Source organism: Balearica regulorum, chromosome 24 (assembly GCF_011004875.1).
Source record: "Balearica regulorum gibbericeps isolate bBalReg1 chromosome 24, bBalReg1.pri, whole genome shotgun sequence".
Taxonomy (NCBI): domain Eukaryota; kingdom Metazoa; phylum Chordata; class Aves; order Gruiformes; family Gruidae; genus Balearica; species Balearica regulorum.
The window spans coordinates 2,061,793-2,085,984 of record NC_046207.1 but is presented as its reverse complement, the minus strand read 5'-3'; the positions used below and the strand labels follow the sequence as shown (position 1 = coordinate 2,085,984).

General features: G+C 51.0%; 1 protein-coding gene across 1 annotated transcript; it reads left to right on the top strand.

Annotated features, from left to right (window-relative positions):
* Positions 1-52: 52 nt before the first annotated feature.
* EFTUD2 (elongation factor Tu GTP binding domain containing 2) lies at positions 53-23,514 on the top strand. Its single transcript, XM_075774966.1, has 28 exons — positions 53-202; positions 546-651; positions 1,560-1,725; positions 2,223-2,301; positions 4,504-4,579; positions 4,845-4,910; positions 5,160-5,195; positions 6,099-6,189; positions 7,307-7,389; positions 7,874-8,040; positions 9,125-9,249; positions 10,888-10,951; positions 11,336-11,426; positions 11,828-11,963; positions 12,240-12,367; positions 13,369-13,562; positions 13,682-13,793; positions 14,003-14,143; positions 14,516-14,617; positions 15,089-15,171; positions 16,332-16,418; positions 16,690-16,816; positions 17,276-17,363; positions 18,977-19,095; positions 19,579-19,673; positions 20,501-20,654; positions 21,596-21,703; positions 22,856-23,514. Exons 2-28 carry the CDS (start codon positions 547-549, stop codon positions 22,949-22,951), a joined length of 2,919 nt encoding a protein of 972 aa, XP_075631081.1. The 5' UTR covers positions 53-202; position 546; the 3' UTR covers positions 22,952-23,514.
* The last annotated feature ends 678 nt before the right edge of the window (positions 23,515-24,192 follow it).

The window sequence follows — 24,192 nt, the reverse complement described above, 5'->3', positions numbered from 1 at the left end:
CCACCAGAACCCCGCCGGGACCGTCCTCGGCTTCCTCCGCCCCGCCCGGCCCTTCCCCCGCGGGCGCCGCGCTGACGGCGGACGCCGCGGATTCTGTCGCGACAGGCGGAACGGGCAGCCCGGGGGCCTTCCGCGGCAAAGTCGGCGGCGCGGCGGCGAGGGCAGCGCGGCGGGTGAGAGCGGGACCGCGGCCGGGGCACAGGTAGGCCCGGGGGGGCCGGGGAGCGGGCACCCGGGGAGCGGGCACCCGGGGAGCGGGCGGTGAAGGCAGAGGACACTGGGCGCGCAACCGGGGCCCTCGGGGCCGTGCAGGGCTCGGGGAGGGGCGGGCGGGCCTGGGGGGTCGCGCACGGTGCAGGCCGGGGCCGGGGCCGGGGCCGGGGTCGGGGTCAGCACTAGGACCAGGGTGGCGCCAGGGCCAGGGGCCTTACCGGGCAGGGAGCCCCGGTGCGGCGCAGTGCTGGGTGCTGTGGGATCCCGGGCAGGGATCCGTGGGTGCGTGGAGCAGAGCCTGCACCCTCCTCCGTCCCCCTCCCCGTCCCCAGCATGGACACCGACCTGTACGACGAGTTTGGGAACTACATCGGGCCGGAGCTGGACTCGGACGATGACGACGACGAGCTGGGCAGAGAGTCTAAAGATCTGGATGAGGTGAGCGGTGGGGACGGGTGGAGGGGCAGTGGCTCACAGGAGCCCGGCGTGGGCCTCATCCTGCCCCATAACCCCCGCAGGAGCAGGGGATGAGCGCCATGCTCCTCACAAATTGCCGGTAATTCCTTTTCCGTGCCGGGCTCTGGTTGTGTGGTGAGACTTGGTTCAGTGGTGGAATTTGGCTCCTGAGGATCAGAGCGGGTTTGGTTTTTAAAGGATTCAGCGAAAGCTGCTCTCCCGTTCCTGCGATAAAGGGAAAGACAAAGTTTCTGCTTGAATCGCGGTTAGAAGTGGAGCTGCTGTAGCTCAAGCTGTATTTGGTATTTTTATTTGTGTGCGATCAAACGGAGGATCCGTATCCATTCACTGAGGTCTTCAGGCCTTTAGTGACACGCACTAATGCTACAGCAGCATTGCGAGGAGCTCAGCTCCTGGGCGGTGAAGGCAGAGCAGGACTGCCCAGGCGCTAGAGGAGAGCGACGAGGGCAGAGAGGACGGCAGAGGCTGCTGTGACATGAGGGCAAAGCGTCGGAGGACGCGGGGAGCCCCTTCTAGTCTCCCGTTCCTGCAGTTCGACTGAAAGTGGTGTCTGTGTGTAATGGGGGTTGTGTTGTGCATGAGCGTGGTTCTGTTGTGTATGCGAGCGAGAGGCGGGAGTCGCTGCCTGTGCAGGTGTCTCTTCAAGTCTGCTCTTCATTTTCCCCTCTGCAAGTCTTCTTGCTCTTCATTTTCACCTCGACAAGCTGCTCTGCAGCTGGATGCAGGGTGCCGGGGCTGCGTTGGTGGTTCCCTGGCTAGGTCTGTAGCTCTCTTTCGGTGTACGACGCCAAGCCTGTACCTTCTGGCGTGACTGGTGATTGCGAAGCACTTTGGTGTCAGCAGCAGCTAAGTGTGAGCGTTGGTTGCAGCTCGAGGATGATGACGATGATGATGATATGGGAGACCATGATGAGGACCACCCTGGGATGGAGGTGGTGCTGCATGAGGATAAGAAATACTATCCCACCGCCGAGGAGGTCTACGGGCCTGAAGTAGAGACGATAGTACAAGAGGAAGACACGCAGCCTCTCACTGGTAAGCGGTGAGGAAGCAGCGAGTCGGGTATGGTGGGAGGAGAAGACTCTTAATGGATCCTTGGAAAAGGGAAAATAATGTTCCCTTCCATTCTCCCCATCGGTTTTAATGCCCCTTAGAATTCCCTCTCAGCCCCAGGAACGTGTAGACTCTTGTTTGTCTGGTGGTGCCCAGATTTTGGCGCTCTGGATTATTATAAATGCCAAACAAACTATCTTGTGAAGAGCAGATATTGTCAGGCACTGGAGAGATACTTAAGGAGAAATAAAATTGCATTTAAATCATCTCATTTGATCCTTCTATAATAGAATAGTTTGGTTGGAAGGGACCTATGATGATCATCTAGTCCAACTGCTTTTATAACAGCTACAAGAATCTGTCAGCTTAAAAAACATATTTTTGTCTGCAAAAGTCCCTGTTCCCTAGGGCTGTTTCTGAGCCTGCTGGGTTCAGGGTCTCTAGTAACAGTGTTTTATTGTTCTTTCTCTTGTTTTCAGAGCCTATTATTAAACCTGTGAAAACCAAAAAATTCTCTCTGATGGAACAGACGTTACCGGTCACTGTCTATGAGATGGAGTAAGTAAAATGTAGGGCTTTTAAGCGTGTACGTTGGATCTAACCGTCTGTGCTGTGATTTCCTCGCTCTTTGTTGTTTGGAGGCAAAGGTGGGGAGGCAGAGTGGTGTGTACTCTGTGGAGGCGGCAGATTTCGGGGGGCATTGGCTTTTTTTTCTTACTGACACCAGCAACAGCACGGAGTGCAGCCGTTTCCCAGATTTTGAACCAAAAACAAGAGGAAGAAAGTACAAGACTAATGATTTTACAGATATTTTCCCTCCACAGCATGCAGCACAGTGCGTAGTTTTCTGAAATAGAATGTAAATCTTACCTCCACAGCCGATAAAAAGCTTCGTAATTGGAAACCCTTGCGGTGCAGATTTACTGAAGGCAACTTTTCTTGACTGGCTCAAGAAATATTTATACCTCGGTGTGTGGCATACCTCATACTGGGACATTTTGGGTTGATCCCAGTGACCGTTGGCTTACTGCTGTCTCAAATTAATTCCCATCTATCCTGGAGGAGTTTCCAAGGGGATTATTTAGGTGGCTGGTTGTATGCAAAGTAGTGTGTTGGTCAGCGTAACGTCCCGCTTCTGCGCTTGATGGTGTCTGGTTGTACCCTGCCAAGCAGCCCCTGGGACACCAGGGTTGGGAGAAAACCTCCTGGGAAAAAATCCAAACAAATTTAAAATTTGAGATATATTATCTCATGCGACTCTGATAAGGAATAAACCCAGTTGTTTACTTTCTCTATAAAAATATGTTATCTTAGCATCAACGTCTATGTTTTGTCAATGGGTGGAGGGGCTCCACGTCCTCACGTGGATAGTGCTTCTGTATGTTGTCTTCTATTTGAGGATGAACAGATTGAGCTGCGTGAGTGTCTTGTTAGGCTCATCTTTCCATACGCCACTTCATGGCTAGTCGGAGCTTTTTCCAAGTTTTAATAATCGTCTTCAAGCGTAGATCCCAGACCCAGCTGCAGGCTGAGTAGCAGTTCCCTGTGTGCCAGACAGACCCCGGTGTGAGCAGTCCCTCTGCGTAGCATCGAGGATCCTGTTATTTTCCAGCAACAAAATTTCACCGGAGTTTGTATTCAGTCAGTTGGTTACTTGGATGCCCAGGACCTTTTTGGAACGGCTGCTTCTCGGGGCTGTCCCCTGCCGCATTCGTTGCTCGGAGAGATTTTTGATATAGCCAGATACAAACCAAAGAGCCGTCTGGGTCTTATTTTTCTTTGTTCTTAGTCAATGACCTGTACTCTTCATTATCTACCGCTTTCCTGATCCCTGTGTCCTCTGCTCATTCCATCCATAATGAATTCCTCTTCATCCTGTTTGTTGATATAAATGGTCAAGATGGGGCCTGGAGAAATTCCCTGTGAGACTTAACCAGAAACCTGCAAGCTCGGAATTGATTTCCCATTTAGCCTTATTTTAAGTCCAATAAGCAAGCTTTAAATCAGTATTATTATTGATTTTTGTATTTTTTAGCTCTTAATCAAAATGTTGTACGTTAAGATCTCTACTGCATCAGTGAAAATTAAAGTATTGTTAAAAAGGAGATTATTTGATAGCACTTATTTTCCGCAGACCCATAGCAATGGATACTTCTTTTACAGTCTCCCGTTATTTTTTAGAGGAGTTGGTAATTTAGCATCTCAATTATATTTTGGCTAGGGTCCGTGCGGAGGTGACTGGCCCATAAGTTCAATTGCTTTTTCTAAAAAGATTTAAATTCCATTACTGTTTCCTTGAGTCCCTGGGAACATCACTGTTTTAAGACCTGAAAATCGGAATTAATGGTCTGCGGAGCCCCGTGGCTACCTTTTAAAACTGCGTGGGGTGCTTGTTATCCAGCTCTGAGATTTATTTGACTGCCTGCCACTATTTGAGTGGAAGTATTTCATCATCCGAGTACATGGATGTGACTTTTGCTCTAATACTGACTAGAAGAGAAGAAAAATACTCAATAATATTCCATCGCTGGCAGTTTTACCAGCTCCGTATCCTCCCACCCACTGCCATCTGTCTAGGACTCCAACTCTCTTGTCCTCCCCATCTGGAAAGTGGGATTCTTCCTCCGCAGGGCATTGGCAGAATGAAAGTTTGGAAAGGATTCAGGGGGCACCTTGCATAGAAAGTGTAGCTGAAACGGCACCTACTTTTCTTAGACACGACAGAAGCCTCCAACAGTCTTTTGTGTTTTGTTCCTCCAGTTTCCTGGCAGATCTGATGGACAACTCGGAGCTAATTCGAAATGTGACTCTGTGTGGGCACCTTCACCACGGCAAGGTAGTGTGAATATCCAGCGTGCATCGGGTAGTAGTAATTGTCTCTTTGTTGCTTGCTTTTACCCTTGCTCTCGATCCCTTGATCTCTGCAGCAGCAGTTGCTTTCTGCTCCTCTTGCTAATGCAGTTATCTGTAGGTTTTCTTTCAGCCGCGTGGGAATAATAACGTACCCAACTTTGTACTTCTACTGGAGGGATGGGGTTGGACTTGTATTTATCTGTCTGAACACAGTCACCTCCATTCTCTTGTGGTCTGATGTTTTTCAGACTTGTTTTGTTGACTGCCTGATAGAACAGACACACCCAGAAATCCGGAAGCGCTACGACCAGGATGTAAGTGAGCTTTGGGTGTATTCCTGCCCTGGGGAACACGGGTTGGCTTTTACACTCAGAGGGAGCATGACTGTACGTGGGGAAAATGTGGTTTAGTATTAGAATGTCGGGTTGGAAAGCCAGAGCTCAGTCCTAGTTCTGTCTCTGTCACTTACTTGACATCTTAACCGTGTGTAAAGAGTTGTTGTGTCCTGTTTCAAACTTGATATTTGATATCAAAACGTGATATTCTGACTTTTGTCTTTGCAGCTTTGCTACACTGATATATTGTTCACAGAGCAAGAGGTGAGTGAGTCTTGGAGAACAGGCAGGGATTTTTATCCAGTTGTCTCATGCTTTACTCACAGTTTCTTGCTGTAGGCAGTTTCCTCTTCCATTTTACCATCTTTTGGTGCCTTCCACGTTTTGATTATTTTCTTTATCAATAAAATGATCTGCTCCTCTTGTTTGCCTCAGTAAGATCCCTGGTCCAACTTTCTTCCTTTTCCTGCTGCCTGTATGATTTTATTTACCTGAGATGATAACCTGTGCAATGTTGAAAATCTATAGCAGAGTTATCCCAGCATATGGAAACTCCTGTTTTCTTTGAGAGAAAGAGGTGGAAGGGGTTCATAGCAGTGGTGGATGAGGAGAGAAACTACAATTTCAAAAGAAACATATTTCTCCTTGGTTTCCTTTGATGGGACGTCTTAGCTGGGTGCTCTGACTCCAAGTGGTTGGGTGTTAATGGGAATCTTATTTCGTTAGTCGCTAAATATTGTCGTGACCAGGACAATCCTGTGAAGCATTTCTTTCTCTTCATCTTAGTGCTCTACTTTATGTGCATCAAATCTTGCGCTTTGAGGTGTAACTTGATAGCAGCAGAAGGGCAGAAGCATGGAAAAACATGCGTCTTCTGTCTCTGGTGTTGCATATTATACTTGTCAGCTGAAACGCGGCATGGATTGTGCTGTGGTGACTCACCAGTCGGAGCCAGTATGGGTGGAGGAGCTGGGCTGGATACTGGAGCAACCTGAGTTTGTAAATCCCTGGGAGTAACAGGATGTCCTGGAGGGCTGTTTCCTTCGTCCCATCTTTCTGATTTTTCTTTGGTCATCTTTTACATCTTTGCCTGGTGATGTTTTTTGGGGTTTGGTTGGTTTTTTTTTTATTTCTTTTAACTGATAATCCTGGTTTCCTGCCTTTCAGAGGGGAGTAGGGATCAAGAGCACACCAGTGACGATTGTTCTGCCAGACACCAAAGGAAAATCTTTTCTCTTCAACATCATCGACACACCAGGTGATTGTGTAATCCTGAAAATTCTGGTTTGGGATGCGTTTAGCTGAGGGTGGCTTGATGTGTGGAGCAGAAACGTGACCATGTGAACCAAGGTTTCTCTCATTAGTAAACTTCTGGTCCTCTGGGTAGTGCTATTGACAGGAGTAGAGCGGCAAAATCATGTTCAGTGGTGGGTAACAAGGGCCTTCAAAGAGCTTTTGTCTTGGATTGTGGTGGGATTGTGTAGCAAGGGCTGTCAGAAAAACAAAGAAAGAATCTATACCCTGAAACCTCGCTGATTCATCTGGAAACGTCACTTGGGTGCAGTGAAACCCTGGGAAGTTCTCTTTCGCAGACGGAAACCCATGTTTTGTTTTGTGTTTTTTGTAGATAATTCCAGCCTAGTCCTGAGCCTTTAGCTAAATTCATTCTGCTGAAATCACTTCCAGCAGTAATGACTGTGCTGCTGGCTTTTATTTAGGCTTGTGTTTCTGATTAACAGGCCTAATTGAGGGCTAATGGGGCTGAAAATGTGTTCCACTCAAGTATATGAGAAGCACATGTAGAATTGGATTTTCCAGGTATCACGCACAATGGGGACCGTGTTTTTCCCAAATGCTGTTGCCCAACCAAGTTCCCTCGAGCCTCTGACAAGCTCCTGTGGGGGAAACATAATCATGGATCAACTTGTTGTAAGAAACCAAGGCCAAACTTTAGGAACGAGGGTCTTGGGACACATCTGTTGAGTTACAGCTCAAGATGAGGGAGGTTAGAGCGCAGGAGGAGACTGGAGGGAGAGGCATCTGTTGTTCTTTGGTGAGAAGTAATCTTCCTCCTTTTCCTGAAGTACTTGCACAGAGCTGTGAGAAAAACAGTAACAAATGTGACGAAAAGTGCCTGTTAAATTAGTTGTTGTGTTTATTCTCAAAAAATAGCATTAAATCTGAAGCGAATCCCTATACAGAGCTCTGGCAGCTGCTCCTGGGTCCCTGTCTGAGGAGGAAGCCGTCTCTGTGTTCTGCCTTGCTGGATACCAGTGACCAGAGCAAGCTGCAGAGCAGCGGGACAGCTTTCCACCCTCCGCGCTGTGGGCATTGGGGCTTTCTCCTGTTCTCACCACCATTTTGTGTTTTTGAAGGTCACGTCAATTTTTCTGATGAGGTGACAGCCGGCCTTCGTATTTCAGACGGAGTTGTACTTTTCATTGATGCGGCCGAGGGGGTGAGTGTCAGGTTCTCCTGGGGGTTAACTTCAACATCTCTTACGCTGGGGTCTTTGATCCCACCTCAGCATGAAGGCCTGGGATGGGTTCAGCTTTTGGGGTGAAGGATTTCTGGAGGACAGTTTGGGAAGCGAGAGTGTTTTCCAGCCAAAACAGGGAGTCAAGCCTCTGGCTTCTGTATCCCCGGCTGACGTGATGCGTGTGACCCGTAGGCTGAATATCTAACTTGTTTGCATCTCCATCCCCATAAAAATTGAGCAGGTTATTTATATCAGAGATGTCCAGGGGGTAGGATTCAAGGAATTCGGTTGGGTTAGCACCTAAATTGCAGGAAGATTAGCTGATTGCCGCTGGCTGAGCTTCGGCTTTTTCTGCAGAGATGCAACCCTATGCGTAAGGGTCGCTGCTTTCTGTCATGCCCTAGATAGATAAGTTTTGTGGAGGGTTTTCGCTAGGGGTGTTTGTGCTCACTATTCCCCGCAGGTGATGCTGAACACAGAGAGGCTGATCAAGCACGCGGTGCAGGAAAGGCTCGCAGTGACTGTGTGCATCAACAAGATAGACCGACTGATCCTGGAGCTGAAATTGCCCCCTACAGACGCGTATTACAAACTCAGACATATCGTAGATGAAGTTAATGGGCTGATCAGGTAAGGGATGGTGCGTCGTCGATGCTCGCTGTCCCTGTTCTATTGCAGGTGCTTTTCTCTGCGAGCCCTGCGAATGCCTAAAAACTCATGAGTTTCTCTCTTGATAAGTTGAATCTTAGCAAACGGACAAGGAAGAACCATTAGAAATTCATCTCAGCCAATATATTGAGTTACACAGGAGGGGCCAATCCTGCCTGAATTCTGACAAGCTTCATGGGATCAGCTCCTTTTCCCCCATTAAGAAGTAGGGAAAGTGGATACATGACCGGAGCGGGGAACTTCTGTGCTCGCAAATGTCTCAAATGTCCAAGCTGTATCCCAAATTGTAGGCTGAGATGTCTCAAAGCTCGTAAACTTTTGTTACAAAACTAATAGGAACTTGCTGTCCCAACCCCTAAACAGAGTCTAGGATACTGCTATGGTCAAATCTCCTTGCAAGACCCTGCCCAGAGAAGGGGGGGACATCTTCTCTAGCCCTCGCAGTAGCACTGCATCATTTCTGTGGGTTCTCCTGCATCCAGGTGATTTTCTTCACAGCACTCTTCCCTTCAGTTTGTGTCTGCACTGCAGCCTGTATAACCCCAAACTGAATTTGCACAGGAGCTCACTTATATGTGTCTCTGTTCAGTTGCTACTGGCATCAGGCAGCTCGGAGCAGGATAATTTATCCTGTCTAGCATGCTTGTGAACTCATTAAAACTGTTTTGATTCAATTCTATCCCTATGTTATTTGCCTTGTATTATCTGCTCCCTTACTTGGTCGACCAGCTTTGCCCCCTTTTTTTAGGGGAAGAAAAACTCTACCTGACAAACAATACAAAGCACTTGTGCTGGTAACTTTTTGGGTCTAGATCTTTAAAGACTTCTTTGCACACTGATGCTGTGAAGTTTGCAGTAATAAATTGATACTAACCCTGAAATTCTGATGGCAAGCATGCTGCAGCCGGTTTTAAGTTGCTATTTGGCAACGCAGAATCCTTGCCTATCAAATACTGCTGTTTGGTGTGGGAAGTGGATTGAAGTGTCTTCCTTGGTTCGTAACACTGATTTTTTATTTTTTTTTCTTGTCTCTGTCTCCTGTCAGCATGTATTCCACTGATGAGAACCTCGTTCTGTCTCCCCTTCTGGGGAACGTGTGTTTCTCCAGTTCACAGTACAGCATCTGCTTCACGCTGGGATCTTTTGCAAAGATTTATGCAGACACATATGGTGAGGACTATCCAGAAACCTTGTGCGCTTTAACATCTCATTTCCTAACCTATTTTGTTGAGGCTTTCTAAGCCATTCAGCTTCAGCTTTCACTGCACGTATACGGCCAGTATATGCGCTCTTGAATTTCTGGGAGTTGAGAGGTACTGCCGATCTGAGCCCTGGGTGTTAAAAAGCAAAAATACAGTTCTAACTTGTTTTTAGCTAGATAGTTTCTCCTGGTAAATGTTTCTTGAGTCAGAAGCCAATGTTTTATATATACTCTTAAGCAGAAAAAGTGAGTCCCGCTATGACAGTGGAAGGCAAGCATGTGTGTTGTGCTTTGCTTCCTTATCGGAACAGCTCAGAAGCAAAGCAGTTAAGTTCTGCCTGCCTTTTCACAAAAGTCTCCAGAGCCTGAGACTCAGCTGCAGCCGGGTACAAGCTTGGCTCACAAGGTTTTGCACTCTTGCCCTCTTTCTTTTTTAAGAAACTGTCTTTTTCTGGCTTTGATTTAATTTTCTGTTCCCCCGGTGCCCGCTCAAGGCAATCTGCCACTTGTAAAAGTGGGCCTTTTGCTTGCATTAGCCAGCTGTACGGCCAAGGTTTTTGAAGTCTCACGCTGGGGAATTGGGGGTGATCTGTAGGAGCCGTGAGCAGGGGAGGAAAGATGTTGTAAAGCAGCTGGCCTAGCTCTTGCAAAGAAGTTAGCCTGAGGGAGGATGAAGTTGTAGAGGTCAGGGACTGATGTGTCAGGACTATCGTGTGTCCTCGTGAGTTTGGAGAAATAAATGAGCTCCCTGGGCGTCATGGCGTTAACTCAGTGCCTGCTAGGATGATACCCCTTCCTTGGGGGACTGATAAAGATGCAGAACAGTCGGTAGGAGATGCTATCGGCATGGGGCAGACGTGAGCTGAACGGGTACTTGAAGTCAGTAATATTCGATTGTGGCCACCAGGGATTTTATGTGCAGCCACCACACTTCAAATAACATGAGTTATAGTAGTTTAACTGTCAAAACCGCAGCCACTGTGAAATTTCTTATGCTTGCACATCTGCCCACAGCAAAAGCTTGTTTGGAAACTGCTGTAAATTATCACCGCTGTCTTATTATTTGTAAATCTACCATGACAGCCAAGCACTACAGTATTCCTTCAGCACTTGGGTATTTGGCTAGGCGCTTAGTGCATCAGCTGAAAAAGAGAAAAGAACCTGGAGATGTTCAGCAAGGCAGAAAATGCTTGCGATAAGCCTGCGGGGCAGATGGGGTGTAAGCCATCCCGGCACCTTTGCATTACAGCGTCAGGTTGCGGCGTTAACATTGGGAAAACGAAGCAGATGTAACTGGGTTCCTGCAGCGTGGCGTCTGGCAGCACAGCTCTTCTCGGCGTTAACCTTGTGTGTAATTGAGAGAGTTGAAATGTTCCTGAGAAGCAAGCGTGCGAGCCTGTGGTGTTCCTGGGCTGCTGCTGTTGTCCTAAGTGGACTATTTTCTGCTCATCTCTCTGCCTGGTCTCCCCAGCTCAGGGCCTAATCTGGCATTGGTCCGTTAAATCAAATCCTCAGGGTTGTTTTAAAAGCCCAAACTCAAAGATTTTGAAGATGAGAGAAATACAGTGTCATCTGAGAGACTTTTGCCATTTGCTTTTTCCCTTTAGGAGACATCAATTATCAGGAGTTTGCAAAGCGGCTTTGGGGTGACATCTACTTCAACCCGAAGACGTAAGAAGCCTGTTTAAATGTCTGTTAGTTTATTGCAGGGTTTTCCCCTCCTTTCCCTGTAAAATGTGAACTGGATGACCATCCAGGGTCCCTTCCAACCTAAGCTGTCCTATGATCCTGTGCTGGAGCAGTATCTGGGGAGGGCTGAGTCAGGCCTCCGGCTTGGTGTGAATCCATGTGTTCCTCCTGAATCCCATAATCGGGAGCAGAGAGGCTCCTCTGGCCTTTGTTTGGAGTAAGCGTGACTCCTGTGTCTCTGACAGCTTCCCAGGAGGACTGGGAGGGGGAGGAGGATAACCTGGGAAGAGCAGAGGCTGTGCTGCAGTAGGGGTGCTTGCAGGCTGCAGAGCGCTTGGTCCTCATGTCTCTCTGTTCTCCCAACAGTCGCAAATTCACTAAAAAGGCCCCGACGAGCAGTTCCCAGCGCAGTTTTGTGGAGTTCATTCTGGAGCCCCTGTACAAGATCTTGGCTCAGGTATGTGGCGGTTCATTCTCCCTCCCATAGTTCCAGATAGGAGCTGCCAAGGGCTGAACACCGCGTGGTGGTGTGGCTGGTGCCCGTGGGACTCGCCTGCCCTGTTACGCAGCGTGATTTTCAGAGATTTCTGGGTTTCGGGGTGCAGAGCGATGATGAGCAAACTCCTTAACAGTTGCTCACTGCAAACAGAACCCTGTATGTGTGCAGAACTGCCTTTGCTCTTTCCAGTGTGCTCCGATATCTGCCAAGTGATAACTTGAAGCAGCCAAACAGTCCTGTGAGCTCTAACTCTGAGCAGGTCAAGAGCCCCAAGGGTGAGGGCTGGCGTGTGAAGCTGCACCCGGGAGTTACTGCTTGGACCCTCACAGCAAAGCTGAGTGCTGCTTGTTGTCTTGCAGGTGGTGGGGGATGTGGACACAACCCTGCCGAGGACTCTGGATGAACTTGGCATTCACTTGACCAAAGAGGAATTGAAATTGAACATTCGACCCCTCTTGCGGCTTGTCTGCAAGAAGTTCTTCGGGGAATTCACAGGTAAATGCTGTATGTCTTCCCCTCCGCAATCTTCCCTATAGCCTAGTCTGACATCAGCAGAGGTAAGGGCTTATTACAGCTGTGGGGTGCTCGCTTGCACGGATCCCTTCTCAGCCTCCCAAATGTAAAATATTAAACTATTTGCCCAAAGGACAGCTTGAGACGCTGCTCATGTCTTTCCTGTTGCTGTGGGTGCGCTGCAGTCAGAATGGCTTTGCCTCGTGTTTATTGGCGTCCTTTTCTTTCCTCTGCATTGTTTAATCCTGTTCTTTCCAGGCTTTGTGGACATGTGTGTGCAGCATATCCCCTCCCCGAAGGTGGGAGCCAAGACGAAAATCGAACATACCTACACTGGTGGTGTCGACTCTGATCTGGGGGAGGCCATGAGTGAATGCGACCCTGACGTAAGGAAACTCTTCTATTTTGCTCTGAGTGTCCAAAAGCGTGGCAAATGTGCCCTCCTTCCTCTGCCTTGACAGGGCAGCTGCCTCCTAGGCAGCCATCTGCACAGATTTGACTTCCAGCATTTTGAAACCTCTCATCCGATACCGAAACAAATCTCTTCGCTCTGAGAAACTTTAGCTGCCTGCTAGGGCAGCCCTTGAGAGAGAGAATTATTTGACAGTGTTCAGAGAAGAACAGGACTAGGTCAGGACTTCAGAGCACGTGGGAACCGCAGGGTGATTTTTGTGTCCTTTTGCAGCCTTTTTGTCCCTTTTCCTTGAAGTTTGATTTTTCTCTCCAAACTCTGAGAAAACTGTTCTGAACTCTACTGTTAAAAATAACCCTACATTAGTTAGTCAGCACCTTTCATATCAAAGCCTTGCAAAAACCTTCCTCCTCAAACAGCTTGTACTGAGCTGTCATTCAGAGTTGTCTGGAGCCACCAACGCCAGCTAGTGAGGAATTTGCCCGTGACTTTTGCTCTAATGTCTGAAGAGAAAACGAGTCGCTTATTTTAACGAGTTGCTATTAGCCACGTAAAACTATACAGTGGTGACTGTCACCAGATTACCAGTTGTGGAGTGACCGTATGGGACTGTGAGCTGTGATCTGTGGAGGCTTGGGTGCGGTGCCCTGAGCTGGTTTGCGGGCCAGCAGATGACATTTCTTCTCACGGCCTTGTCCCAACCACTATTTACTGCTGCACAAGAGGAGGGAGGAGAGCTCCAGAAAAGTCCACCAAAGTCTTTCCAGGGGTCTCCATACAGGGCAAGGAGATGCAAGGCTTCCAGTGGAGGGAAATGAAGGGTTTGGCAAGTCAAAAGAAGTATTTCTAAATTCCAGCCCATCTATCCCTTTGTGTCCATGAGTCCTACCAGGTCTGTGTCTTGTTTCTTGACTGTATTTTGAAAGAGGCTTATTTCAATATCTCTGTTTCTCTCTCTCTCTCTCTCCTGGAAAGGGTCCGCTGATGTGTCACACAACGAAAATGTACAGCACGGACGATGGCGTTCAGTTCCACGCCTTTGGCAGAGTGCTCAGTGGTACCATCCATGCTGGGCAGCCTGTGAAGGTCCTTGGAGAAAACTATACCCTGGAAGATGAGGAAGATTCCCAGATCTGCACCGTTGGACGCCTCTGGATCTCGGTGGCAAGGTATGGAAAGCTCTGGCGATGCGTTCGTGTGGGAGAGGAGTCACCTGGAGCTGCCAGGGACAGGGAGGACAGCGGTGTCAGGGGCCTGAGCGCTGCAGCGATGCTCCCCTGCCTTTTAGGTATCACATTGAGGTAAACCGGGTTCCTGCCGGCAACTGGGTGCTGATAGAAGGAGTGGACCAGCCCATAGTGAAGACTGCAACCGTCACGGAACCTCGGGGCAATGAGGAGGTATTGTGCAGAGCCGATATCGCTCAGCCTTACAGAGAGTTAAGGGGATGGAGCACATCCCAAAAGCTCCAGCGGTGAGGTTAAAGGAACCTTTTCTGCTGAGGTGCAGGGTGCAAGGGCCGCTGAGGGAAACGACAGCTTCAACAGCCATGTCTATAATGCCATCTAACGATTCAGAGGTTCAACTCTTTGTCCTTATCTGGTTTCAGGCTCAGATCTTCCGTCCTTTGAAGTTCAACACCACGTCTGTCATCAAAATAGCTGTGGAGCCGGTCAACCCCTCGGAACTCCCCAAAATGTTAGATGGTCTCCGCAAAGTCAACAAGAGTTACCCCTCACTTACTACTAAGGTATTTCTTGTGTATGTTTGGCTGTTTCCAGCTCATGCTGCGGGCAAACTCGTAATTTTTTACTGTAGGTTGTTTTGTTTGTTGTGGTTTTTTTTCACGCTGTTGCAGTTGATCTCAAAATCATGTGGAAATAGCAGAAAACTGTAAATCCAGTAGAAAAACACACACCTTGCTGTGCCGGGGAAGCAGTTTTCTGCAGAGCACAGCAACACCTTCTGCTAGAAAAGGCTGTGGGAGCTTTCCTTGGGGTGCTCTGATCCTAACCAATTTATTTAAAGCTGATACATCCTCAGGCTTGTGTAGGAGCCTGGAAGGCAGGGAATGGCCTGCAAGCAGTAACGCTGCCAGTTGAACCCTCATCTTATTTTTCAGGTGGAAGAGTCTGGGGAGCATGTGATCCTGGGGACGGGGGAGCTCTACCTGGATTGTGTGATGCACGACCTACGGAAGATGTATTCGGAGATTGATATCAAGGTGAGGGAATGAGAGGGATTTTCCCAGCTGGGGAAGGGGTTTTGTGCCCCCATCTCAGAAGAATGGGGAAATCTAGCTGAATCTATAGCGTGGATTTTGTCCGGTCCTTTTAAAAGGGACGGGGGGGAAAGGGCTGTTAGGATGCAAAAGTAACTCACAGCCTGACTGTGTCACACTATTGTGATTGAGAGCCTGAAAATTGGCTGGAGAGACCATGTCCCAGCCTTTTCCTGTACTTTAGCCTTTGCCTGGCTAGCGTCAAATAAATTGAGCAGAATTTTTCATACCTGGAATGAGGTTTAAGTGTTCCTGTCTTGTTTGAATGAAGGAATTAGTAACACTGCCTGTGCAGGCCTCAGTGGTTCCTACGCAAGGCTGATTAAAACACCGGGGTTCAAAGGTTTCAAACAGTGTCTTTAAAAACCAAAAAAAGTACTTGAAAGCCTTAGAAACCTGTTGTCGTTATCCCAGGTCGCCGATCCAGTTGTGACATTCTGCGAGACAGTGGTGGAAACGTCCTCCCTGAAGTGCTTTGCCGAGACACCCAACAAGAAGTAAGAGCCTGTGGGCGAGCGGGGCGTTGGAGACGGGCAGATGGAGGGGTTCACTGGAGACCAGGCTTCATGCCCTCCAAGGGGTCTGTTCTCAGGGGCTGTTATCCAGACGAGTGGCGCGTGCCCGAGTCAGCAGCCTGCTGTTGCAGCAGCTCTGTGGAACTCCTCCGTAACACACTTGAGTCCCAGGGATGTTTCTGTGCTTTGTAGGAACTCTCAGAATGGCGGGAGTAAAGACAGATCCACATCCTCCTTTCTTTTAGCTAAATTTCACACCTTCTCGGCAGTTGTGAGGCGTTCCCCAGACTGGGAGACGTATTGGGATCCTGGAGCAGGTGCCGAAGAGCCTGGTGCTGCCTTCAGTAACCCCCCCAAACATTTCATGAGTGAAAGCTTTGTCTTCTCTTCCCCATCCTTAATGTTGAAATGGATTTTTTCCTTTCTGACGATGCACTGGAGCCTTACAGCCTGGTCTCATCTTCCTCCCCCAGGCAATGCGTTACAAGATGCACGTTTGAAAGAGGGAGGGCTGTGGGGGAACACAGGCTGAATAACCAGGATGAAGTCTAGGAGCATGGGGCATATTAATGCTTGAATTTTCAGAGAAATCATGATCTGTCATATGCTGAAGAGAGTTTTCCTGTGTTACCTTGTGGTTTCTGGTTCTTCTTACCCTCCTTCATTCTGGTATACTCTCTCTGTGGGTGGCAGCCTTATTTTTGGGAACGGAAAGGTTCCGGCCTTAGGTCAGTCTTTGTACTGTTGGGCATGTGGAGCGACCTGCTCTGGAGGCATGTTACTCGTGTTGGTGAGGTTCTCCAAGGCAACATCCCACGTGTCGGACACAGTGAGCGCTGGCTCTGATAGAGGCATATTGCCTGGCCCGTGGGCTTCCTTCTGCAGCCCAGGTGAGCGCTGGACATCTGGCAGGAGGGATGGAGCGTCCTGTCCCTTAGCAATCTGCTTCTGGAGATGAGCAGACTTTAGAGAGCAGTTGTTAAGCGCATGGGCTGTCTTTACAAGCAAGACGGTAACAGTGAAGGACACGGATGGCTTCATCTCCCTAGCTGTGTTCGAGGCAGTGCACGGTCCCTGAGGTCCTGCCAATTACTCCCATTTCCGTCATTCCACGGACTAATTGCAACTGTCTCTCCTCTCAGGAACAAGATCACTATGATTGCTGAGCCTCTGGAGAAGGGACTTGCGGAGGACATTGAAAACGAAGTGGTCCAGATAACGTGGAACAGGTATGAGCGATCTGGGGAGAGCAGGAATCCATTTAGAATCAAATAATTGGGGGAAGAAGGGAATACTGAGATCTGCAGGGTGCACAGTGTCAACCTGCAGCCTGTAGGCAGGATCCTGGGTCCGGTATTGCTACCAAGTAGTCCCGGCAAATGAGTTGCTCCAGGTGAAAAGCTGAAGCCATTTTATACCTGAAGGGAACAGGGTTGTAAATATGTTGAGTGCAGATCAGATACTTGTTTCCTAAAGTTTCTTCTCTTCTTCTTCTATCAGAAAGAAGCTGGGTGAATTCTTCCAGACCAAATATGACTGGGATTTGCTGGCTGCCCGTTCCATCTGGGCCTTTGGGCCAGACGCCACAGGCCCAAACATCCTAGTAGACGATACGCTGCCCTCGGAGGTGAGAAACACAGGCAGGGGGTTGTGTTTCGGTGAGACGTTTGTCCTGTGGTGCCAAGAGCTAACTGCTCCTTCCAGAACCTCCAGCAAGGTCCTAATGCTGTTGGAGTGTGTGGCGGTTTGCCAGATCTCAGCTCTGCTGTGCTTCCGCCATGCTCCTATGCTGGCTAGCAAATAGTCTGTTATTTTTCAGGCGTTGCTGTTTGGGCCAATGTCCTCAAAACTGGCAACTAAATGTCCTGCCTTTCAGGATTACCAAAATACGGACTCTTAATTTCTAGCTCTAGATGCCAAGCTCTGAAGGTGATGATGCTGAGCTGTGAGAGGGAGGGTTGGATGCTGGGGATACAGGGGAACATTGCTGCTCCTTTGGGAACTGGTTTTTAAACAGTGGGGTCTGTCTGTTGCTGCCTTGTGGTGCAGATTTGGTCTCTGAAGCAGTCTGTCTGTCTGTCCGTAGGTGGACAAGTCACTGCTGGGCTCTGTGAAGGACAGCATTGTGCAGGGATTTCAGTGGGGGACCAGGGAAGGGCCTCTCTGTGACGAACGTAAGTAGGACCTGTGGAGAAGTGGAGCTAATAACATCGGTTAAATTATTTCATCTGTAAATACTGTGGTGGGTTGACCCTGGCTGAGGGCCAGGTGCCCACCAGAGCTGCTCTATCACTCCCCTCTTTCATTAGACAGGGGAGAAAAGGTACAATGAAGAAAAAAAAAAACTTACGGGTCGAGATAAGGACAGGGAGAGATCATTCTCTAATTATCATCACGAGCAAAACAGACCGAACTTAGAGAGGGAATTCATCTTATTTATTACTAAGCAAAACAGAGTAGAGGAATGAGAAATAAAACCAAATCTTAAAACACCTCCCCCCACCCCTCCCATCTTCCCGGGCTCAACTTCACTCCCGGCTTCAACCTCCGCCCCCCCCAGCGGCACAGGGGGACGGGGAATGGGGGTTACAGTCAGTTCATCACACGGTGTTTCTGCCGCTTCTTCATCCTCAGGGGAAGGACTCATCGTTCCCCCGCTCCAGCGTGGGGTCCCTCTCACGGGAGACAGTCCTTCACGGCCTTCTCCAACGTGAGTCTCCTCCATGGGGTGCAGACCTTCAGGAGCAAACTGCTCCAGCGTGGGTCCCCCACGGGGTCACAAGTCCTGTCAGCAAACCTGCTCTGGCGTGGGCTCCTCTCTCCACGGATCCACAGGTCCTGCCAGGAGCTTGCTCCAGCGTGGGCTTCCCACGGGGTCACAGCCTCCTTCAGGTGCCTCCACCTGCTCCGGCGTGGGGTCCTCCAGGGGCTGCAGGTGGAATCTCTACACCCCCTCATCCTCCCTCCATGGGCTGCAGGGGGACAGCCTGCTTCACCATGGTCTTCACCACGGGCTGCAGGGGGATCTCTGCTCCGGTGCCTGGAGCACCTCCTGCCCCTCCTTCTGCACTGACCTTGGTGTCTGCAGATGTTCTTACATCTTCTCACTCCTCTCTCCGGCTGTAAAAGCGCTCTCTAACTGTTTTTCTTAAATATGTTATCACAGAGGCGCTGATTGGCTTGGCCTTGGCCAGCGGCGGGTCCGTCTTGGAGCCGGCTGGCATTGGCTCTGTCAGACACAGGGGAAGCTTCTAGCAGCTTCTCACAGAAGCCACCCCTGTAGCCCCCCTGCTACCAAAACCTTGCCACGCAAACCCAACACAAATACTCAAGTGATTTTGCTGGTGCAGTCCCTCAGTGGCCAGTTCCCTTCTTGTGCCACAGCTGGGGACGGCTCTGGGATGGGTGACAAGGGAGATAACAGAATGTCCCCTTTTTTCCTGGCTGCAAATGCCACCCAGGCGCTGGCATTTGTCATCTACCTACAAACCAGGGCCCGTTAGCTGACAAACCGGCTCCCCCAGAGCTTGGCTCTACTCATGCATAGTTCAGGTGCAGACCGCTGAGCACCCTGCAAGATAAGCTGCTGAATTGTGTTTGATAATGTGGCGTTAGGACATGGTCATGCTTTCCTTGCTGGAATTAAATTTAGGAGAACTTCTTCTGGTGGCTCTAGGCCTCTGGGTGTTTGCTGCGTGCTGAGGGTCTCTGGGGATGCACGGTTGGTGCTGATACGGCAGGGAACATCCTCCTCGGGTCACTTGCTGTCATTTCTGCCCTTCTGCAGTGATCCGCAACGTGAAGTTTAAGATCCTGGATGCAGTGATTGCTCAGGAGCCCTTGCACCGGGGTGGAGGACAGATCATCCCGACGGCCCGCAGAGTGGTCTATTCCGCTTTCCTGATGGTGAGGACTAGGCTGTGCATGACAAGGACTGAGCCTCGTGCCGTGCCGGCCCCCGTGGGCTCCAAGGAGTGTGGATTGCGTGTGTGCGGTTCTGTCTGCCCCAAGGATGTTGGTTTAAACTGACTCATTCATCCATTAATGTTTCCAGCGCCCTTGTGGGCTGGCGAATGGGTTTTACAAGCGATCACGTTCCAGTCTGTCTGGAAACTTGTGTGCATCTGCTCTGTCTCCCCTTCTTTCCTACTGTTTGGCTTGCTGGGAAGGGTGGGCATGGGCGAGAGGGAAGCATGTGACTCACGGCCAGGAGAAAAGCTCCTTTCAGTGTTTGCCGTTGTTTTGGGTAGCCATGGGGCAGCAGGAACCCTTTCATCCCCAGTCAGGCGCTGCGTTTGACCAGAGCGTGCCATTCTCTGACTCTTACTAGAACCAGATTGTGTTGGTGCTGCTGGAAGCTCAGTGGTTTGTGTCCCTTTTTCCCCACAGGCCACCCCTCGCTTGATGGAGCCCTACTACTTTGTGGAGGTGCAGGCTCCTGCCGACTGCGTGTCTGCGGTGTACACGGTCCTGGCTAGGCGAAGGTGAGCTGCTCTGACCGGCCTTAGCATTGCAAAGCAGCAACTGCTCGCTTGGGATCTGGGTTTCTGGGTTGCTAGAGACGTTCACAGTCCTAGCACCACTTGTAAAGTGAGGGGAGAGGGTGAAATCTGTCTGAAGTGACAGCCGAAAGCTTCCTTGACTGATCCCAGCCCCTGTGCTCTGTGGGGACAGGATGTCCAGGATCACACACAGCGTTTGGTTTGTGCCTGGTTCTTCCTGAGTGTCAGAGAGGAGAATATATATAAAGGGACAGGAGACACTGCCCCCCCCCCCCCCCAGTACTTGTGTCTGCAAGAAGGACATGAAGCTGTTGGAACAAGTCCAGAGGAGAACGCAGAAATGGCCACAGGGCTGGAGCACCTCTGCTATGGAGACAGGCTGAGGAGGGTTGGGCTTGTTCAGCCTGGAGAAGAGAAGGCTCTGGGGAGACCTTAAAGCACCTTCCAGTCCCTGAAGGGGCTCCAGGAAAGCTGGAGAGGGGCTGGTGACAAGGGCAGGGAGTGACAGGACAAGGGGAATGGCCTGAAGCTGCAGGAGGGGAGATGGAGATGGGATGTGAGGCAGAAATCCTTCCCTGTGAGGGTGCTGAGGCCCTGGCACAGGTTGCCCAGAGAAGCTGTGGCTGCCCCTGGCTCCCTGGCAGTGTTGAAGGCCAGGTTGGATGGGGCTTTGGGCAACCTGGGCTAGTGGAGGGTGTCCCTGCCCATGGCAGGGGGTGGCACTGGATGGGCTGTGAGGTCCCTTCCAACCCAAACCAGTCTGGGACACTATGACATATAGGAAGACTAATTTTTTGACATGTTGGCAGAGGCCACGTGACGCAAGATGCTCCAATCCCGGGCTCCCCTCTCTACACCATCAAAGCCTTCATTCCAGCCATTGACTCGTTTGGGTTTGAGACAGACTTGAGGACCCACACGCAGGGACAAGCCTTCTCGCTCTCTGTCTTCCACCACTGGCAGGTGAGTCCATGCCCCGGTGAGATGGGGGGAAGAGGGACACGGTAGGATCAGGCACCAGGTAGGTGCTCTCAGTAGAGTGCAGTGCCACAGCTTGTACAGGGTAGGACAACTTCTCTGGAGAACATCCTCAGAGGATCTCAAGTTGGGGAGGCTTTGTATGCTAGCTGTTGTCTGCCAGAAGCCAACGGCTTTGTCCCAAGTCACATCACCCTTTGCCATAGCGAGGGAGCGCTGAATGCTGCCCCTTGCTAAGTGTAAGGGTCCTTTAGAGCCTGGAGAGAGGACATCCTCATCGAGGAGAAGGGAAACTGGGTGCACTGGGTGCTCTGCAGCTTGGGGAGCAGAGGACTGGGAGTAGGGTTTGCACTGGTTGGCCTGCCATAAAGCATGGATTGCCACACTTTGGCTTTGGGACAAAATTCTGTCCTCTGGCCACTTCCCTGTCGGGGGCAAATCAAGTCTCGTGAGAGCTCACCATGAGCCTACGAGGTGCACAGCTCCTTGTGGTACAGCCAGGTGGGAGCAGCTGTCTGAGCCCAAGAGCTGGCTTAAAGGTCAAGATGTAAAAGCCCACGGCTTGTCTCATAAAAAGAATCAAGGTGCCTGATTTGTAGAGAGGGTTGTGTGACTGGGACCCATGTTGGGGGTTCTGCTCAGCAGGTTTTACAGGTCTTTTATAGTCTTCATAGTGCACAGGAAGGTGGAACGTGTTCTTGGCTTGGGTCACCAACACCATATTAGTGACTTCTCGCAGGAATGATCACCAGTAGTGACATGACAGTTTTTCTGTGCCAGGAGAACAGATGGGGTGTCAGGGCTGTCACACCAAGGACACAAGGGGGTATCCACAGGGCCCAGGAATGTGTCCCGTTGTAATTCGGGCTCTCCTGGAGACTGAACCAGCTTCCGGCATCGCTCTCACACCCTGCCCTGTGTTTCAGATTGTGCCTGGTGACCCCTTGGACAAGAGCATCGTCATCAGACCCCTGGAGCCCCAGCCAGCCCCGCATCTGGCCAGAGAGTTCATGATCAAGACCAGGCGTAGGAAGGTACGTCTGGGAGTAACCCCCACAGCGTCCCTCTGTCCATCTGTACCAGCAGCTGAGCTGTGTGGTGGTGTCCCTTGGGCACGGCACATCCCCTCTGTGTTCCCAGAGGGGACTGATGTCCTCTGGGCCTCATGACTCCCCTCACTTTTGATCCCTCATGCTCCCTGTTGGTGCCTGTGATGGTCCCACGAGCAACTCATCTGGCAGCGACTCCAACCAAAAGCGGGGTCCCGTGGCATCTGCTGAGCCCCGCTCCCCCCCCAGCCCATCTGACCCCTTGGTGGCCTGATTTAGCCTGGTGGTCCTGCAGAAAAAATCAGCAGCTGGGTCTGTGCTGGTTTAGTGAGTTGGACTGTATGAGGTTCAACAAGGCTCCGTGCCGGGTCGTGCCCTTGGGGCACAACAACCCCAGGCAACGCTACAGGCTTGGGGCAGAGTGGCTGGAGAGCTGCCCGGTGGAAAAGGACCTGGGGGTGTTGGCCAACAGCCGGCTGAATATGAGCCAGCAGCGTGCCCAGGTGGCCAAGAAGGCCAAGAGCATCCTGGCTTGTATCAGAAATGGTGTGTCCAGCAGGACCAGGGCAGTGATTGTCCCCCTGTACTTGGCTTTGGTGAGGCGGCACCTCGAGTGCTGGGTTCAGTTTTGGGCCCCTCAGTACGAGAAGGACATTGAGGTGCTGGGGCGTGTCCAGAGAAGGGCAACGAAGGGTGAAGGGTCTGGAGCACAAGTCTGATGGGAGCAGCTGAGGGAACTGGGGTTGTTGAGCCTGGAGAAGAGGAGGCTGAGGGGAGACCTGATCACTCTCTGCAACTCCCTGACAGGAGGTTGTGGTGAGGTGGGTGTTGGTCTCTTCTCCCAAGCAACAATCGATAGGACAAGAGGAAACGGCGTCAAGTTGTGCCAGGGGAGTTTAGATTGGAGATTAGGAAAAATGTCTTCACTCAAAGGGTTGTCAGGCCGTGGAACAGGCTGCCCAGGGAAGTGGTGGAGTCTTCAAGCTGCTGAGCAACACTTGATCCCCTGCAAATTCTCCTGCCTCCTCTGGAGCCCCAAAATTTATCTTAGTGCGGGACACCAGGGCTTTTTGGTGGGATCTCTGCTGGAATGGCTGCATGAGAGAAATAACCACTGGATTTGCTGTTACCTCACAGGGCTTGAGCGAGGACGTCAGCATCAGCAAGTTCTTTGATGACCCCATGTTGCTGGAGCTGGCCAAACAAGATGTCGTTCTCAACTACCCCATGTGAACGTGCTGCTGCAGCCTGAGGGCCGACCCGAGTCCTGGCTGGCGTCTGTCTGTCCTTCCCCATCCCTGCTTGCCCAGTCCTGGCTGCTGGCCGCTCGGGGCAGGCAGGGAGCCGCCCTTGGGCCGCTCTTCCATGGCTGTAGCAGTCTCCCTGGGCATTCGTGGACGCTGGGTGCTCAGGGCCTGCCCCGTACAGGGAGCAGCCCCGAGTACTGATGCTTTCTGGATTATTAGTCTTCAGCCATTGTGGCCTCCAGCGAGGAGGTTGCGCTCTCCAGGCACGTGGATTATCCCCAGCCGCAGCGGAGCAGCGTGAAGGTAGTGTCGAGTTTACGAAGGACTGAGTGTAAATGTGCGTGTCAAGCGTTTGAGCTTTCTGCTGACCCTCTCCTGGCTGCCTTGGGCAAAGCACGTCTCTGGGCAGCTGAGGAAGGGGGGGATGCTGGTGGGGGGCTGCTTCTACCAGCCTCCCTGGGAGAAGAGGCAGGTGCGGCTTTTACCTTTTTTTTTTTGTACACCTTTTCTGAACCCTTGTAAACGTTTAATACAAATTTCCAGGCGGGACTTGGTCTGATTGTGCCGAGAGAAGGGAGGGCTGGGAGAGGCTCGGCCTTAGAGCATGTGCTGCCCCGATTTCCCCCCCGTCCTCAGCGCTGTGTCACCGTGAGGGCTCCATGTACCCCAGCCATCCTGGTCCTGCCGGTGATTTTCTTTCTTTCTTAGTGTCAAAGACACTAAGATTTTCTTCCTTTCTTGCTCGGTCTTGGGCTCCTGCTGTGTTTTCAGGGGATGTCTCACTTCTGGGAACCTGCCCCAGAACCTCCCTGTGCTTGGAGGGGCTTGAGAAGGTTTGGGGGGGCACGCAGCACCCCAGGGGCAGAGGGTAAAGCCAAGGACCCCCCCTTCCCCAAACCTTCTCTCAGCTGCTGGTGGAAACTGGGAGGCACTGGGCTGACGTAGACACGAGGGATAGGAAACAGCCTCGGAAAAGAGCGTCCAGCCATCCCGCGGTGTGTCGGGTCTCTGCGGAAACTGGATATTGCGGGGGATAATTCAGGGCCACCGCTCGCCAGCGGGGCTTGGAAACTGGGCAGGGGAAGGATTTCCTGCTGCTGCCGCTGGTGACGGCGGCATCGCCCACGTGTGCTGCCCCATCCCATCCGCCCGGCGGGAGGGCGCGTGGTGCTGGGGCCCCAGCCCTGGCTCTAGGCTCAGCCTTTCCTTGCTGGCAGTGCCGGGAGG

Bases quoted from the DNA above. Each gene is read 5' to 3' on its own strand.
- EFTUD2 (XM_075774966.1), top strand. From the start codon at position 547: ATGGACACCGACCTGTACGACGAGTTTGGGAACTACATCGGGCCGGAG. The intron at 6,190-7,306 runs GTGATTGTGTAA...GTGTTTTTGAAG, and splicing joins CAACATCATCGACACACCAG to GTCACGTCAATTTTTCTGAT. The intron at 19,096-19,578 runs GTGAGGACTAGG...TTTTCCCCACAG, and splicing joins TCTATTCCGCTTTCCTGATG to GCCACCCCTCGCTTGATGGA.